The 11,910-nt window shown below is 41.7% G+C and overlaps 4 protein-coding genes across 5 annotated transcripts in view; all 4 read left to right on the top strand.

The window, feature by feature from the left end:
* LOC133985674 (protocadherin gamma-A12-like) overlaps positions 1-11,910 on the top strand; it is a 211,230-nt gene that overhangs the window by 63,693 nt on the left and 135,627 nt on the right. The gene's annotated exons all lie outside the window — the stretch shown is intronic.
* On the top strand, positions 693-3,155 carry LOC133986329 (protocadherin beta-16-like). The gene has a single exon (XM_062426157.1). The coding sequence runs from the start codon at positions 693-695 to the stop codon at positions 3,153-3,155; it is 2,463 nt and encodes an 820-aa protein (XP_062282141.1).
* Positions 3,972-6,434, top strand: LOC133986328 (protocadherin gamma-A5-like). Its single transcript, XM_062426156.1, has one exon. The coding sequence runs from the start codon at positions 3,972-3,974 to the stop codon at positions 6,432-6,434; it is 2,463 nt and encodes an 820-aa protein (XP_062282140.1).
* LOC133986327 (protocadherin beta-16-like) lies at positions 7,128-11,874 on the top strand. Its single transcript, XM_062426155.1, has 4 exons — positions 7,128-7,610; positions 7,860-7,864; positions 8,484-10,866; positions 11,833-11,874. Exons 1-4 carry the CDS (start codon positions 7,128-7,130, stop codon positions 11,872-11,874), a joined length of 2,913 nt encoding a protein of 970 aa, XP_062282139.1.

The following is an 11,910-nucleotide window of genomic DNA, read 5'->3' as shown; positions in this document are numbered from 1 at the left end:
CATACACAATTTATATGGAAAAACAGCAATGATTCAACTACCAACAAAAGAACCATAAACGATTGTTTTTTTCTCGCTTTTTTCCCTGTCTATATTATTTTTCACTATTTAGAATGTAGTATTCTCTCTGTATTTATCTGTATTATTATTATTTAATTCATACATCGGGTTATCATATTATTTCACCATCAGCATCAGTCGTGATATTTAGAAAAATAATATTTTCTTGAAATTCGCTGAAAAACACTTTTTCTCTTTTATCTTAATATTAAGAAACTTTGTGCAATTAGAGCTGGTCGATTTATAAGCACAGGCTCCATTCATAAGTCCCCCATACAAAATATAATTCCAAAATTATCCAAATAAGAACCAAAACAACCCATGAGGTTTAATACGTCATTTTAACTGTTCCTTATATAATCATATCAAATACATTACCCTGGATGGGCTCTGAGCGCCGCTGTTGATTCATCACTGACTAAATGTCAAAATAAGCAGCAACGGTCCACCCCTTTATTCCTCTCACTGTTTCACTGGTTGGTAAGAGGACGGTCTGGCCCGTCAACGTTTCAATGATAGCATTTCTTCTTGAATTTCACTGCTGAAAATACCGTTAACTTTTCATTTTTTGGATTTGATTACGACAATTGTCCATAGAGAAGGATTACTGCGTGTGTACTCTTGGATTTATGATGGGGTGGATGTGGATAACCGTCTGCAGAGGCCGATGGCAAGCTGTGTTTGTCATTCTTTGTCTTTTCAAGCTGAGCTCAGTGTCCGGACAGGCTCGGTATACCATACAGGAGGAGCAGGCAGAAGGGTCTTTCGTTGGAAATATTGCTAGAGATTTAGGCTTGGATGTGGCGAGACTCATATCAGGTAAAGCTCGTATTATTACAAAAGGAAGTCGACAGTATGTGGATTTAAACAGAGACAAAGGAAATCTTGTTATTAAAGAGCGAATCGACCGAGAAGAGCTTTGTGGACAGACGACGCCCTGTAGCTTCAGTTTCGAGGTCATTTTAGAAAATCCGATCCAGCTTTATCGGGTAACTGTGGAGGTAATAGACATTAATGATAACAGTCCGTCGTTCCAAAAGGATGAAATCAATTTGAAAATTGCTGAAAATGCTGCACTAGGGACTCGTTTCTCTTTGGTGAGTGCAGACGATCCTGATGTTGGCATTAACGATATTCAGAAATACACACTTAAACCCTCAGATAATTTTAAATTGGAAGTCCAGAGCCAACCGGATGGAGGCGAATTCATCGAAATGGTTTTACAGACCCCGTTAGATCGAGAGAAAGAGGATACTCACTCACTCGTGTTGATTGCTTCGGATGGCGGTGAGCCACACAGATCAGGGACGGTGCGTATTCAGATATATGTTCTAGATGCAAACGATAATGCGCCAGTGTGTAGCCAGCCTGTTTATAAAGCAGATATCAGGGAAAATTCTCCTGAAGGATCGGTGGTAACCACTGTTAGTGCAAATGACGCAGATAAAGGAGTCAATGGTATAGTCACTTATTCTTTCCCCCATGTCGCTAAAGAGGCGAAGCAGCTGTTTGAAGTAAATTCTAAAACAGGAGAGATTACAGTTACAGGTAAACTAGATTTTGAAAAATCTAAGACCTATCAATTAAATGTTCAGGCTAGTGACCACGGGGGATTTACAGATACGTGCAAAGTTTTTGTTCAAATACTTGATGAAAATGACAATGTCCCTACAATACAGCTTATGTCATTTTCTAACTCTATATCGGAGGATTCTTCCCCTGGTTCAACTATAGCTGTTGTTAACGTAGATGATGAAGACTCTGATGGTAACGGTGTTGTCAAGTGCTCCATTAACTCTGACATACCCTTTAAAATTGAATCTTCATTAACAGGATATTATACAATAGTAACAGAAGACTTCTTAGACAGAGAAAGTATTCCTGAGTATAATATCACCATAACCGTCTCTGACCAAGGCTCTCCGCCTCTGTCTAACAGTAAAAACATTAATGTTAAAGTGTCTGACGTGAATGACAGCCCACCCAAATTCAAGCAGTCAGAATATAGTAAGACTGTACCAGAGAACAACTCTCCCGGATTATCTATGTTTACTATCAGTGCTAGTGATGCAGACTGGGGCCAAAACGCTCGAGTGTCTTACTTCCTGGAGGAGAAAGAGATTAATGGAGTATCTGTGTCGTCATTAGTGTCCATAAACTCAGAAAACGGTGTCGTTCATGCAGTGAGGTCGTTTGATTATGAACAAATCAAATGGTTTGAATTCAATGTGACTGCACGTGATGCCGGATCTCCTCCTCTGAGTTCGGTTGCTACAGTAAAAATAATGATCCAGGACCAGAACGACAACCCCCCTCAAGTTCTGTACCCAGTCCAAACTGGTGGCTCTGTGGTGGCTGAAATGGTCCCTCGTTCAGCAGATGTGGGCTATCTGGTGACTAAAGTGGTGGCTGTGGATGTGGACTCTGGACAGAATGCCTGGCTCTCCTATAAACTGCAGAAAGCCACAGACAGGGCGCTTTTTGACGTGGGCTTACAGAATGGAGAAATAAGAACAATCCGCCAGGTGACTGATAAAGATCCTGTGAAACAAAGACTGACTGTTATAGTGGAGGACAACGGGCAGCCCTCTCGTTCAGCTACAGTCATTGTTAACGTGGTGGTGGCGGACAGCTTCCCTGAAGTGCTGTCAGAGTTCACAGACTTTACTCACGACAAGGAGTACAATGACAACCTGACTTTTTACTTAGTGTTGGCTCTGGCTGTAGTTTCCTTCCTCTTCATCACGTGTGTAGTGGTTATTATATCAGTGAAAATCTACAGATGGAGACAGTCTCGCATCCTGTATCACTCCAATCTCCCTGTGATTCCATATTATCCACCACGTTACTCAGACACTTTGGGGACAGGGACTCTCCAACACGTGTACAATTACGAGGTGTGCAGGACGACTGACTCCAGAAAGAGTGACTGTAAGTTCGGCAGAGCTGGTAGTCAGAATGTGCTGATAATGGACCCCAGTTCTACAGGGACGATGCAGCGGATACAGAGTGAAAAGAGCATCCTGGATGAACTTGACTCTCCTTTAGAGGTGCGTGTCTTTATTCGTGATTCTCCACAAACTTCCTATGAATAAATCATATCGGGGTTTTTTCAGATTACAGATACTATTTGCCTTAAGGTGTTGTTTCACTGACTACCGTGCTTCTTCAGCACCACTAGTGTTGGATAGCTCCTCTCAGAGTTGAGCCAGTTGACTGAACTGAGAAAGAGGCTGTATAGAAAATTCACACTATAAAAGGCTGAATACTGTTTTGGGATACCAGCATTTATTTTTTCTGTACTGCATGACGTGTCTTTTGGGGAAGTGCTTTAATTGGAGAACATTTATGTGCTATGTGTGTCCAGTCAAGTTTTATGTGGATGGAGAAACAAATAGTTTGATGTTTATCCAATTACCAACATGCCTTTTGACTTTACTGCATTTCTCTCTCACTACATCTTTATCTGTCACTTTACCCACTTACACTATACTTACTGTAAATCTATTTTTAGGTTTGAATACAAACATATATGCACGCATTAACCATAACCTAGATATATACAACGATATCTGACTCCTACACATTTTCACCTGCTAATCAAAATGTAGTTTTTTCCTATTTACTTTAGTGATATCACTTGTGATTTTCATTTTGGACTCAAAGGGCCGCTGTTGGTCTTCAAAGCGCATATGAAGCTTCTGAAAAGCAGTTGCAGCTTCAGTACTCTTCTTAGTGTACCGTGGAGAGCAGGACATTTCGGCGTCATTTTCACCATTTATTTTTAGACTAACGCATTCATTGTAGCACGGTGGATGATAAGCACACAAACAAAGGAACGTTACCGGATAACAGACATACTTTTTGGGAAATATATTTGTTTGTGGATTTGGATGGATTGCTTCGGAAAGATGCCTTTTAGCAGCTGTGAAGCCACGATTAAATGGCAAGTACGGGCCTTCATCCTTGTTTTTCTCATTGAGACGACAGTTTGCCAGATCCGCTACTCTGTCCCAGAGGAAATGAGAAAAGGCTCCTTTGTGGGAAATGTGGCTGAAGATTTAGGTATTGACGCTAAAAGACTGAAATCAGTCGGTTCCCGAATTGTTAGCACTGAAAGCAGCGAGTATATTAGACTGGATGTAGACAAAGGGATTCTGGTCGTAGGAGAAAGAATAGATAGAGAGCAATTATGCGGACAGACATCTCCCTGCAGTTTGAATTTTGAAATGATTATGACGAATCCAATGCAACTACATAGCGTTGTTGTAGAAGTGTTGGATGTTAATGATAATTCACCCGTGTTTCATGAGAAAGAAATGCATTTAGAGCTAGTAGAATCTGCACTTCCAGGAACCGAAATATTACAAGCGAGTGCAACCGACCCCGATGTTGGCATAAACGCCTTACACGGCTATACTCTGCACCCAACAACACATTTTAATATTAAGGTCCTGTCCAGCCCAAATGGCCATAAATATGCACAGCTGTATCTTTCTAGTGCTTTAGACAGGGAGAAAGAGGCGAAGCTGCTTCTCACGCTAACTGCTGTAGATGGCGGTGAACCACAGCGATCAGGCACGCTAAAAATACATGTAACTGTCCGAGATACAAATGACAATGCTCCGGTTTTTACCCAATCAATTTTCAAGGCGTCTGTTAGAGAAAATGTTCCAAAAGGAACTTTAGTCGTGACATTGAGCGCAAAAGATGCAGATGAAGGGATGAACGGCCGTGTTACATACCATTTTAATCGCATGTCTAGTAATGTTGCTGAACTATTTGATCTGGATGAAAACAGCGGCGATTTAACAGTAAAAGGTCTGATTGATTATGAAGAGACTAAAATTTATGAGATTGGCGTGCAGGCTAAAGATCAAGGTGGGCAAAGTACATCAACAAGTGTAATAATTGAGGTGATTGATGTAAATGACAATGCCCCTGTAATAACGTTAACTTCGTTTTCTAATGCCATCGCTGAGGATTCTCCTACTGGAACTACTGTAGCTATCATAAACGTTAAAGATGTAGATTCGGGAAAAAGTGGCAAAGTAGACTGCTCAATTAACAGCAATATCCCATTCACAATCCAGTCATCTCTAAAGAATTATTATACTCTGGTAACAAACGGCGTCCTTGACAGGGAGCGCAATCCTGATTACAATATCGTTTTCACGACTGTGGATGAAGGCTCCCCGGCTCTCTCAACTAACAAGACGGTTTCACTTCGAATAACTGACGTCAATGATAACGCTCCAGTATTTGAACAGAGCCATTATGAAGCTAATATTATGGAAAACAACTCCCCTGGAGTATCAGTATTTTCCGTGAAAGCACATGACTCTGACTCTGGGCAGAACGCACGAGTGTCTTACCTTCTTATTGATACTCAGTTTAATGGTAATCCCATATCCACTTATTTATCTGTTAACGCAGAAAGTGGAGCTATACAGACAGTTCGATCATTTGACTATGAGCAAATTAAAAGCTTACATTTTTTAGTTAAAGGACAGGATGGGGGCTCTCCACCTTTATGCAGCAATACCACAGTTAAAATAAACATTCAAGATCAGAACGACAACCCGCCACAGGTTCTGTACCCAGTCCAGACCGGTGGCTCTCCTGTGGCTGAAATGGTGCCTCGTTCAGCAGATGTTAGCTATCTGGTGACTAAAGTGGTGGCTGTGGATGTGGACTCTGGACAGAATGCCTGGCTCTCCTATAAACTGCAGAAAGCCACAGACAGGGCGCTGTTTGAAGTGGGCTTACAGAATGGAGAAATAAGAACTATCCGCCAGGTGACTGATAAAGATGCTGTGAAACAAAGACTGACTGTTATAGTGGAGGACAACGGGCAGCCCTCTCGTTCAGCTACAGTCATTGTTAACGTGGCGGTGGCGGACAGCTTCCCTGAAGTGCTATCAGAGTTCACTGACTTTACACACGACAAGGATTACAATGACAACCTGACGTTTTACTTAGTGTTGGCTCTGGCTGTAGTTTCCTTCCTCTTCATCACGTGTTTAGTGGTTATTATATCCGTGAAGATCTACAGATGGAGACAGTCTCGCATCCTGTATCACTCCAATCTCCCTGTGATTCCATATTATCCACCACGTTACTCAGACACTTTGGGGACAGGGACTCTCCAACACGTGTACAATTACGAGGTGTGCAGGACGACTGACTCCAGAAAGAGTGACTGTAAGTTCGGCAGAGCTGGTAGTCAAAACGTGCTGATAATGGACCCCAGTTCTACAGGGACGATGCAGCGGATACAGAGTGAAAGGAGCATCCTGGATGAACCAGAGTCTCCTCTTGAGGTTAGTTCAGCTTTATCATCAGAGTCAAAGACACAATATCTGTTTTCGTGAACTGTTAACTGTTTAAACCTGCTATATGTTTGGACTTAAATTGATCAACAGACAGCTGAGGCTTACGTGTTGACCTGCATAAGACCTTAATACTGAGTTCCGTGCAATACCAGTAATTGATTGTCCACATCTTTTCTTGTGCTCCTGTTCTCAATTCACTTCATTAGTAACCCTGCTCGTTTCAGTACCATAGACAGCGACATTCCTATACTTTTCCATCAGTCACCATGTGCCTGTCACTTCGTATCTTTAACATTGCAACATTGTATGGGATGTCACTGCAGTTTGTGTATCGTTTTCTGCTGCTGGTTTCGTCCTTCAATTTAAACTCTCTTTTTCTTTTAATTGGATGCAAATGTAATTATAGTAAACAATTTAAGAGTACCTGTTTATATTGAAAAGGGATGTATACTTGGCCTTAACTTCACAGTGTGAGGAGTTCAGCTTTTGGGCTCTAAGTGACGCTGTTGGTCAGCAAAACAATTTGAGTGTTAACAATCTGCCTTTTCTCCTCCCTCACTGATCTTCAGTAGATATACTGTCCTTCGTGGGAGGACAGGTCGTTATGAGGCGATCATTTACACGTGTCTTTGAAATATACGAGAAGCAGAACCGTTTGTTTAAACTGGACTACATGCTCATGTTTATTTTATTCAAGTGAGGACGCATAATTCGTCGAGAACTGTATGTGGTATGGCACCTCGAGGGCAGCCCTCTCGTTCAACTACAGTCATTGTTAACGTGGCGGTGGCGGACAGCTTCCCTGAAGTGCTTTCAGAGTTCACAGACTTTACTCACGACAAGGAGTACAATGACAACCTGACTTTTTACTTAGTGTTGGCTCTGGCTGTAGTTTCCTTCCTCTTCATCACGTGTTTAGTGGTTATTATATCAGTGAAAATCTACAGATGGAGACAGTCTCGCATCCTGTATCACTCCAATCTCCCTGTGATTCCATATTATCCACCACGTTACTCAGACACTTTGGGGACAGGGACTCTCCAACACGTGTACAATTACAAGGTGTGCAGGACGACTGACTCCAGAAAGAGTGACTGTAAATTCGGCAGAGCTGGTAGTCAGAATGTGCTGATAATGGACCCCAGTTCTACAGGGACGATGCAGCGGATACAGAGTGAGAAGAGCATCCTGCATGAACCTGATTCTCCTTTAGAGGTGAGGCCTTGACATGTTGATCTTCACCAATAATTATGTTTGTGCTTTTTTAGAGGTCCTGCTAAACAGTGGGAACCCTCTTGGTTCTCATGTAACTTAAAACACAGGAAGCAGTTTCAGGACCACAACCCATGGACAGCTCCACTGACTCAAAGTCAAATGTCCCTTTGAGCTTGTGATTATTTCACTTTGGAGCAGGTGTATACGTGTTCTATTAAACTATGATTACTTTATGTGTTCGTTCACCAGAAATTGTATGGATGCATTTTCAGTTTCAGCTTTTATTCCACTTAATACAATGTAGGTTAATGCTGATGAAAAGGGGGGAAGCCTGTGTTCATATTATATACTCTGTCTCTGGTCTTGTTGTCACATACATTCAAAGAATAATCAATTAAATATTAACATAAATATAATTATTTTGTTCAAAAATATATACAAAAAATTATGAAGGAACACACGTGTTTGTTTTTCTGTTTTATAATACTGGATAATCGTGGTTTTGATTTACAAATCTTGCTCTTCTACACTGCAGTGTTTGGCAAATACTTTTTTTCTGCCTCTGTTCATGATGTGCATGCTTTGGACAGTAAGGGACGCTGTTGGTCAGTGAAACGAGTGATCCTTTTTGATTCAGAGGAGGTAGAGCCCTTATTTTCTGTTTAGTCAAGAGAGGCATACTGTGGGCTTCATAAGCAGGACTACGACCACAAATGTATTTGGAGCGAGGTTTTGAAAATACAAGGAATACTTGATGCGACTTCCTTTCTTCTTTGTGGATTGTATACAACAGGCTGTTGGTATTACATTTCTTATTGTGGCAATGGCGTTTGAATATTCTCATTCGTGTGTAAAATGGCGTTTGTGTTGCAGGTCAGTATTGCCTTTTCTGATTTTCCTGTTGTGTCTCAGTCACATCGTCTCAGGCCAAATCAGGTATACAATTCCAGAGGAGTTGAAGAAGGGATCACTTATTGGTAACGTAGCCCAAGACCTTGGTCTGGATGTGCAAAGGCTCCGTTCTGGCCGTGCCCGTATCGTGACCAGACAAAGCTTTCAGTACACCGAGCTGCAAACAGACAAAGGCGTTTTAGTCGTCAATGAGAGAATTGACCGAGAGCAGCTGTGTAGAGACGTAACGCCGTGCAGCTTCAGCTTTGAGATTATTTTAGAAAACCCCATGGAGTTACACCAAGTAACAGTGGAAATAATTGACATAAATGACAATACTCCGACGTTTAGAAAAGATGAAATCAAATTTGAAATAAGCGAAATTGCCACACTGGGGTCGCGCTTTTTGTTACCCAGTGCCGAAGATGCAGATGTAGGCAGTAATGGCTTACAGAAATATATACTAACCACCAATGACATATTTGGCTTGAAGCAGCACTCAAGTCCAGATGGTCGAAAATATGCGGAGATGATCTTACAAAAAGGGTTAGATCGAGAAAGCGAGCCTAGAATATCACTGAAGCTCATCGCTGTTGATGGCGGCACTCCACATAGATCTGGTACGGTAAATATCGACATCACAGTGCTAGATGCAAATGATAATCCTCCCATTTTCAACCAGTCTCTTTACAGGGCTGCTTTATTGGAAAATGCATTGAAAGGCACCTATATCACTAAAGTGAATGCAAGTGATGCAGACAGTGGATCAAACGGACTCGTCACATATAGATTTTCAAACATGAAGGAGCAGATGGCTGATACATTTATTTTAGACGAAATTACGGGAATCATAACACTTGTAGGGCAGGTGGATTATGAAAAAGATAAGAAATATGAAATTGTGATTGAAGCTATGGACCAAGGAGGCCTGACAGATTCGAGTAAGGTTCAAATTGAGATTGTTGACGTCAATGATAATGCACCAGTTATAAATGTAATGTCATTCTCCAGCCCCGTGCCAGAGGACTCTTCCTCAGGTACCACAGTAGCAATAATTAATGTGATTGACGCAGACTCAGAACAAAATGGTCAAATAACTTGTACAACAGACAGTGGTCTCCCATTTAAAATTAAATCAACATTAGCTAATTACTATACATTAGTAACAAACTCGGCTTTTGACAGAGAAGTTGTACCAGAATATAACATAACTGTAAAGGCAACTGATTCGGGATCGCCATCCTTGTCGAGCACAACAGTGTTACGTCTGAGAATATCAGATGTGAATGACAATGCTCCCTTGTTTGATCAAATTAGCTACGCTGCTCACATTACAGAAAACAACTCCCCTGGGATGTCCATATTTTCTGTCAAAGCACGTGACGTTGACTGGAATCAGAATTCTAGAATATCCTACTTTCTAGAAGACACACAGATCAATGGAAGTCCGATCTCTTCTTATGTCACAATAAATACAGAAACAGGAGCTATCAGTGCAGTGCGCTCATTTGACTACGAACAAATTAAAGAACTTAAGGTGGCAGTCAAAGCTCAGGATGGAGGCTCTCCTCCACTCAGTAGCAATGCGACAGTGAAAATAATAATCCAGGACCAAAACGACAACCGCCCTCAGGTTCTGTACCCAGTCCAGACTGGTGGCTCTTTGGTGGCTGAAATGGTTCCTCGTTCAGCAGATGTGGGCTATCTGGTGACTAAAGTGGTGGCTGTGGATGTGGACTCTGGACAGAATGCCTGGCTCTCCTATAAACTGCAGAAAGCCACAGACAGGGCGCTGTTTGAAGTGGGCTTACAGAATGGAGAAATAAGAACTATCCGCCAGGTGACTGATAAAGATGCTGTGAAACAAAGACTGACTGTTATAGTGGAGGACAACGGGCAGCCCTCTCGTTCAGCTACAGTCATTGTTAACGTGGCGGTGGCGGACAGCTTCCCTGAAGTGCTGTCAGAGTTCACTGACTTTACACACGACAAGGAGTACAATGACAACCTGACTTTTTACTTAGTGTTGGCTCTGGCTGTAGTTTCCTTCCTCTTCATCACGTGTTTAGTGGTTATTATATCAGTGAAAATCTACAGATGGAGACAGTCTCGCATCCTGTATCACTCCAATCTCCCTGTGATTCCATATTATCCACCACGTTACTCAGACACTTTGGGGACAGGGACTCTCCAACACGTGTACAATTACGAAGTGTGCAGGACGACTGACTCCAGAAAGAGTGACTGTAAGTTCGGCAGAGCTGGTAGTCAAAACGTGCTGATAATGGACCCCAGTTCTACAGGGACGATGCAGCGGATACAGAGTGAAAAGAGCATCCTGGATGAACCAGACTCTCCTCTAGAGGTTAGAATTCAAAATTGTTTTACATTGAATTGACATAATGCAACACACAAATGCATTAAATTGAGATATATACGAAATGTGTTTGCGTTAAGAACTTGCACTTAATTATTTGTGATGATTTTTACCACACCAAACGTTTTTATCTTACCTGTTTACATTGTTATTATCATTGCTGCTATGTTGTTTTTAATTGTGTCTTCATATTGGGTTACGGCAAGGCCGGTAACGTTATCCAGATTTCTTTCAGAGCGTATGGTTATTTTTCTTTTTCTTTTGCGTTTACGAGTCATTATTTCTACATTGGAATTTATTCGTTTTTGATGTCTTTGTATTCAGGACTTAATTTCATTGCATACAATGCAAACCTTGAAAGGTTATTGTTAGTTGTTGCTCCTGATTTTGGCACTGATAACAGCTTCCGAAGACGTGTGTGTGTGTGTGTGTGTGTGTGTGTGTGTGTGCGTGTGTGTGTGTGTGTGTGTGTGTGTGTGTGTGTGTGTGTGTGCGTGTGTGTGTGTGTGTGTGTGTGTGTGTGTGTGTGTTTGTTTGTTTGTTTGTGTGTACCCGGTGAAGACATCGTTCCTGCTGATACACCATCCGGCTTATATTTCATTACTTGATAAGTTTTTGCACCAACGTTGCTTTTGTTTAACGAAATACAGGTGTCTGATTCAGGGTGGTGAGTCTTCACAGATAAATGTCCCTGCTCAATCTTCGTTTTAAATAGGAGCCATTAGTGCAAACCCGCTGACCTGTGGCTGGGACATCAAACATCCTCCTACTACCTGAGTGTCTTTAATACTTTTCCATTTGCACAAGTGTGTAGTTCAGTAGATTGAACTCTTAGGGCCGCTGTTGACCAGTGTGTGGTAACTGTAGTGCAGGTTTCAGCAGTACCTCCCCCATTATTGTTTCTCCTTTGAAACAGATGAAAAAAGATACTCAGTACGAATATTACACGGTTAGAGAGCAGTCATCGTCGACGCAGACAGCAGCCGTGACCTGTAATTCATCGATTACTTCAAACGGGTTTATATGTGGAGG

Source organism: Scomber scombrus, chromosome 9 (assembly GCF_963691925.1).
Source record: "Scomber scombrus chromosome 9, fScoSco1.1, whole genome shotgun sequence".
Classification (NCBI taxonomy): Eukaryota; Metazoa; Chordata; class Actinopteri; order Scombriformes; family Scombridae; genus Scomber; species Scomber scombrus.
The sequence above is the reverse complement of the archived record's forward strand: the minus strand, read 5'-3'. Positions and strand labels throughout refer to the sequence as shown.

Excerpts from the sequence above, each read along its gene's own strand:
- LOC133986329 (XM_062426157.1), top strand. The coding sequence starts at position 693 with ATGGGGTGGATGTGGATAACCGTCTGCAGAGGCCGATGGCAAGCTGTG.
- LOC133986328 (XM_062426156.1), top strand. The coding sequence starts at position 3,972 with ATGCCTTTTAGCAGCTGTGAAGCCACGATTAAATGGCAAGTACGGGCC.
- LOC133986327 (XM_062426155.1), top strand. The coding sequence starts at position 7,128 with ATGGCACCTCGAGGGCAGCCCTCTCGTTCAACTACAGTCATTGTTAAC. Across the intron at positions 10,867-11,832 it reads AACCAGACTCTCCTCTAGAG|AGAGCAGTCATCGTCGACGC; the intron begins GTTAGAATTCAA and ends TTACACGGTTAG.